The sequence below is a fragment of the Brassica oleracea genome, chromosome C7 (genome assembly GCF_000695525.1).
Source record: "Brassica oleracea var. oleracea cultivar TO1000 chromosome C7, BOL, whole genome shotgun sequence".
Lineage (NCBI taxonomy): Eukaryota > Viridiplantae > Streptophyta > Magnoliopsida > Brassicales > Brassicaceae > Brassica > Brassica oleracea.
This window is the reverse complement of record NC_027754.1, coordinates 9,700,499-9,706,522: the sequence shown is the minus strand read 5'-3', so window position 1 is coordinate 9,706,522 and position 6,024 is coordinate 9,700,499. Positions and strand designations below refer to the sequence as shown.

Below are 6,024 nucleotides of genomic sequence, written 5' to 3'. Positions count from 1 at the left end.
AATAAACAGAATTCGTTTGGCATATAAAAAACTTAGAAACATATATATCTATTATATTAAAACAAAAATATATATTTAATTTTGAAAATATAGATTTATTAATATACATAAACATAATAATTAGTGTATAAATTTATAAATAAATACATCAAAAATGGTTACTATAGTTAAAAAATATTAATTGACAAATATATTATATAAAATATTATTTCGATTGCTTTTGTATCTAACCACAATATGAGAAATCAACAAATTACACACGATTAAAAATCGTCAATCTATCATAAATCCTATATATTATAAATCGAACCATTGTCCATATAAATGCAGATTTGTGCAATCTATATATTTTTCTACTGAGAAAAGTTTAATATTCCTATTTTATTAAGACAAACATGAGTGTGAATGCACAGATGAAGCTCTAGTTTTCCTTAAAATCAGTGTATTGTCCTTTTAAGGAGGAAGTGCATAAAAGGTGGCCAAAGACGAAAGAAAAGAAGACGCAAAACGATGAATAACGCGTATTCTCTATAGACGAGATGGTCATAAAGAATATCACCATGTTGGACCGCTCTGCTTACTTTGATTTGATCAAACAAAAGAAACGACAAAAATATCTAAATCAAATTGATCCCCAACGAAAAGACCATCTAACATTTTTCACAAAAAGATATATAAATTTTTCAGAGATGAAAAAACAACAAACTATTTAATTATTTACATTAGATTTTTTATAATAATAATTTGAAGAGTAGGTGAGACCAGAAAACTTAGTACCGTTCGCCACCAGCCTCATTTCTCATAGGCGAGTTCAATCCATTTCGCAAAGTTGTCCGGTGGTTTCCTCCGCCGGGCGACTTAGCTGTTGGAGACTTAGTCCTCGGAGAGTTAGCCGTTGGCGATGATCGATGATGATGACTCTTACGAGCCTTATTACTTTCCCTAACACGACCTTCGTCTTCTCTATTATCGGAAACTGACTTCTCGGGAGTATTCGGCACCGTGTAAGTGAAAGTCCCCATGGGAATATCATTATAGTCCTTAAGATCGTCGAGGATAGAGACGACTGTGCTCATACAAGGCCGGTTCTTGGGTCGATGGCTTAAGCATAGGTAAGCCAAAGCTGCTGCTTTCTTTGCTCCAGTCTCTGAGTATTGACCTTCAAGCCTAGGGTCCATGATCCTATCAAGTTTACGAGCGTCCTTGAGCATTGGACGAGCCCAATCCACGAGATTTTGTTCCCTTGAAGATCTTTTCTTGTCTACCGATCTCCTACCGGTCAAAAGCTCGAGTAGAACAACTCCGAAGCTGTACACGTCACTCCTCGCTGTTAGATGACCGGTCATGATGTATTCAGGTGCTGCGTAGCCTTGCGTGCCCATCACGCGCGTTGAAACGTGCGTGTCGTCTCCTTCTGGTCCGTCTTTGGCTAATCCAAAGTCAGAGAGTTTAGCTGTGTAATCCTGAAAATAAAACAATTTGAGATTAGTTTGACCAAAAAAAAAAAAAAAACAATTTGAGATTAGAACTTTTAAAGAGAGATTGAAACTCAGAAGTTATAAAATGAAACTTATTGCTTACCGAATCTAACAAGATATTGGAAGCTTTGAAATCCCGATATATTACAGGATTTTCTGCTTCGTGAAGAAACTGAAGACCCGTTGCAGCTCCATGAGCGATCTTCATCCTCGTTGACCATGGAAGCGACGCTGAATATCCTGTAAATTTGGATTTAAAAAAATCATCTCAATTTAGAAACTTTCTTGTCTGAATTTGGTCGTCAATAAACAAGAAACATAGAGAAAGAAACTCACTTCTGAAAAGTTGATTCTCTAAGCTTCCACGAGGCATAAACTCGTAAACAAGAGTCCTATGTTCTTCCTCGCAGCAATAGCCAATCAGTTTCACAAGATTTTTGTGTTTTAGTTGTCCGAGAAACATGACTTCTGTCTGAAAACCATAAAAAAAAAAGAAGAAGATTTAGAGCCAGAACGATTAAGAAGATTAATTAATAGGGGAAACTGAAATAGAATGAAATTACGAACCAGCCATTCACGGTGACCTTGAAGACCTTCAAGGTCGAGCAATTTAACAGCGACAGGCTGAGCTTTAAGACCAGGACGAAGCTTATCATCGACGAATCCTTTATGAACAGGACCAAACCCTCCTTCACCGAGGAAGTTGGTTGAGGAAAAACATTGTGTAATGATTTTAAGCTCGCCGAGCGTGAATTTGTGAAGATCTGATCCAGCGAGAGAAATCGATAGGTCTTCTGATAAAGTGTTGGAACTCGGGTTGCTCAAATCAAGAACCGATAGTCTCTGAAACGAGCTCTGTTTCTTGATGACGTCATCTTTTCTCTTGGGTTTCTGAGGAGGAGCCATTATGATATCTGGATCTCCTAAACAGCTAGCGACTAGTGATCTCCATGAGATTTTCTTCTTCACCACCATTGTTGATTGTTTTGTTTTTCTTTTCGTGTTGTCTTGTCTGTCTTGTTTTGGGTGTGGAATATTGGAGGAGGTTTTTAAAGGTCACGAGGAGAGAGAAAAAGAAAGACTTTAGGTTAATTATTAGATTAAAATGTTCGATTCAAATCCATCAACAACTACTACTACTCTTTTTCAATTTTTAGGGGTCGCTTTATATTTTACTAACCGCGGTTTGACATTGTAAATGTATATCATACGCTGTCAAAACCAAAAGTTCATTGCTTACGCGCAAGTGTTCCTTTTATAATTGGGAAAATTGCCAAAATAGAATAAAAAAACACACTCTTTGTCCTATTAATATAATACCAACCTTAGTTTGTCCCTTTGGTATAAGTTTTTTCATAATTCCAAAATTAGCATGTGATTAATCAAATAAAATATGATTTAAACTACTTTAAATATTAAAAAACGTAGTAAAAAATAAAAGAAAATAATAATTAAAAAAGCTCATTTCTCCGTAACCCTAGATCTAATTGTTTTCTCAGTCTCTCTCTCTCGATAAACTGAGACGGCTACAGATGTGGATCCCTTCGAGAAGAAGTAGATCGTTCGGAGAAGAGAAGACGGAGAGACGATGGCTGTAAACGACGCTCTCAAGCCTGTTGTTGCTACCAAGGAAGTGAAACCTAATTCTGTAGAGCATCTAATTGGACCAGGTGACGATGCGGTAGAAAGAGAGATCGTAGACGGAGATGTTGACGAATCGGGCAAATCCACAGTTCATGAATCGCATCCCTTGGAGCATTTGTGGACTTTCCACAGTTCCTCTTTTCATTCGTTGATTTTCTAACGAAAAGATGACTTGGGGAAGCTCCTTAGATCCGCGTTCACGTTCTACACTGTCGAGGAGTTCTGGAGGTTGGTGCTTTAAAACAATCTTTTCGTTCTTACAATAATTCTACAATCTGGGTTTTGGTTTGGATTTCGATTTCTCGAGGAAAGTTATGTTCTTTGTTGATGGGTTAGATCATATGAAGTCATCGTTCTTATCTGTTTCTGAAGAATTGCTTGTTTGATGTTTGAATTTGTAGCTACAAGCTTATATGTTAAGTTTTTGAAAAGATAGCTAAGATATTATGTTCGATGTAAATCAATGTTTTACACCTTAGTATTTTTGTTGGTAAGAGAAGAGTTATTTGGTTAGTGTTGGATGCTATTGTATTTATGTGCACTCGGGTGTACATATACTTTCTTGTATTCTCCTTTCTTGAGAACCTTTCTCTCAATGAGAATAATGAACTTGTGGTTCGTTCTATTGGGAGACAATAGAAGGAGTTCCTGAATTACAACAGCTGCATTGGTTTCATCATCCATGTGGGAGAGAGTGATTGTCTTGATGCTAATTCAAAAGGCTTTTCTTTTGCATTTCTCAATGTTTGTTTTTTGTCTGTATTGGTTTGTTTTCCATTCGGGAGGATGCGAAGAAGATGAACAGGTACAACCATACTATTATCGATCAACAATTTGAGTTTTAAGGCTGACGGGCTGACCAGATTCAATGCTTCAGATCCGACACTGAGCGCATGCCTGTTCGATATCACATTTTCACTTTGGTATATTTGTTACAAACTTAGTTATTTTCCATGTCAATATCAAGTTAGGTTTGTTCCTATACTCAAGCTTGATTTCTTTTCCATGTTTAAAGTTGTATTATATTGTACCAGATGCAAATTGAATGTCTTGGTGTAGTTTAAAGACAGTTATTATAGAAACGTTCCTTCCAATTTTTCAAACTCACATCTCAAATTTAACCAATTCAACACTGCACGCACCCATCTAGTGATATTTGACCCGTATCCTTGTTTATGACCAAAGATAAGTTTCTCCTAAATGAGACCCTAAACAAACCTAAATGAGACCCTAAACAAACCCTGAACGATACCCTAAATCACAACTGTAGTGGTAAACTAAAACTTTAGAATACACAACAAATAAACCCTAAGGCAGTGCTAAGGCAGTGCTACTAATTCCTTAATTAGAATCGTCCCAAAAGTAGTCTAGAGACAAAGTTATCAAAACAATTTGCGTAATTCTCTTCCACGAGTTCATATCATGACTGAAATACAACACTCTTGACTATGTTTCTCATAAACCCGACATTAGGATCCAGCTCAGTCATAAAACCCGACCCGATTGAGATCCACAATTAACCTATTACCCAACATATGTAAGAACAAAAACTCAAACTTTTCCCATGTTTTGTTAGGTGAACCATCGTTGTATATTAACAGATTTACTATGAAAGCAACTGTACTGCTCATCCTAGTGGTTTGGCATATTGGTCATTATAGTAAAGGTCGGGTGTTCGAGGTGAAACTGTATTATTATAATTTTTAATCCAAAACACGAACAAAAAAAATTCAAATTTGACGTTCGAGCTCGGGTCCGTTAACCCCTAAAAGTCTTTCCTTCACCAACTGAGCCAGCTACATATACAGTACCTTTGATGCAAATAGATCATCTAATTAAATCTCCTACTACAAATATACGCGGAAGTTAGAATATTATAAATGGATAGGGGCAGGGATGTAGTCGATCGATCAGTAACCACACGTCAATGAACGTGGAGATCAAGTGAACTCGTGATCAAACCGAGAGAGGTCGACGATGAACAGATCGGCTTTGATGCCGTGGGAAATACTCCAGATAAGAGCGATCGAGAGAATATTATAAATATTCTTAGAATATATTTTTAACTGAAACTTCCATAAATGCCAAAATCAGGTTTTTTTATCCGTAGAAGGTACTTTCTACACTGGGTAGAACCAAGACAAAAATCCTATAAGCAGATTCTACCTCATGTAGACGTTTGAGTATTGTCTAGATTTCGCATTCCGAAAATTTTAGAATACCTCATAAAAATAGAAACTGCATTCTGAGAAAAAGTAGCTAACTTTACAATTAGTAGAATTCACATTCCATATATTTAGAAGTTTAATTAAAAGTAGATTGTTCGTTCTAAAAAAAGTAGATGAACTTGTTTAATCTGGAATTTAATTTCTACTAACCTATTTCCCGTAGAAGACGAAATCTATTTTTTGTAGAACGTAAATTAAAAATTTTATTTATCAAGTTTTTCAACAAAAAAAATATATCAGTTTGTATATATGGGTATTTTATCAATTGTTTCTATTTTTTATAATTTTTTGATTCATAAAACTATTTATTTCATTAAGTTTTAGAAATGGAAAGGGTAAAAAAGAGAAAAAATGGACAAAAAATGTTTTATACCAAAGGGACAACTATGCTGTTTTTTTGTTCCGTTTTGGCAATTTTCCCTTTATAATTTCCTGTTTTGTAAATCAATGAAAAAACAATTTTCTTTTCTGATGGTTGATGTCTGAGTTTAATAACCTTGAATACTTACTTTCAAACCCCACTAAGCCACAATATTGCCATCTAAGAAAAAAATTACATACAAATCATTTTTTCAATACTGTATAATTATGATATTTGAAAAATATTTAAAGACCACGTTGAAAATTCTAAATAAAAATCAAGTTATTTTTATTAATAAAATTAATACAATTAA

At 35.0% G+C, this 6,024-nt stretch overlaps 1 protein-coding gene across 1 annotated transcript; it reads right to left on the bottom strand.

The window, feature by feature from the left end:
* Positions 1–491: 491 nt before the first annotated feature.
* LOC106301327 (serine/threonine-protein kinase At5g01020) lies at positions 492–2,576 on the bottom strand. Its single transcript, XM_013737695.1, has 4 exons — positions 2,046–2,576; positions 1,815–1,950; positions 1,582–1,718; positions 492–1,463 (listed from the first exon to the last, which is right to left on the bottom strand). The coding sequence occupies exons 1-4, from the start codon at positions 2,451–2,453 to the stop codon at positions 771–773; spliced, it is 1,374 nt and encodes a 457-aa protein (XP_013593149.1). The 5' UTR covers positions 2,454–2,576; the 3' UTR covers positions 492–770.
* Between the last annotated feature and the right edge of the window lie 3,448 nt (positions 2,577–6,024).

Bases quoted from the DNA above. Each gene is read 5' to 3' on its own strand.
- LOC106301327 (XM_013737695.1), bottom strand. From the start codon at position 2,453: ATGGTGGTGAAGAAGAAAATCTCATGGAGATCACTAGTCGCTAGCTGT. The intron at 1,719-1,814 runs GTGAGTTTCTTT...CCAAATTTACAG, and splicing joins AGAGAATCAACTTTTCAGAA to GATATTCAGCGTCGCTTCCA. The intron at 1,464-1,581 runs GTAAGCAATAAG...TTTTATTTTCAG, and splicing joins CCAATATCTTGTTAGATTCG to GATTACACAGCTAAACTCTC.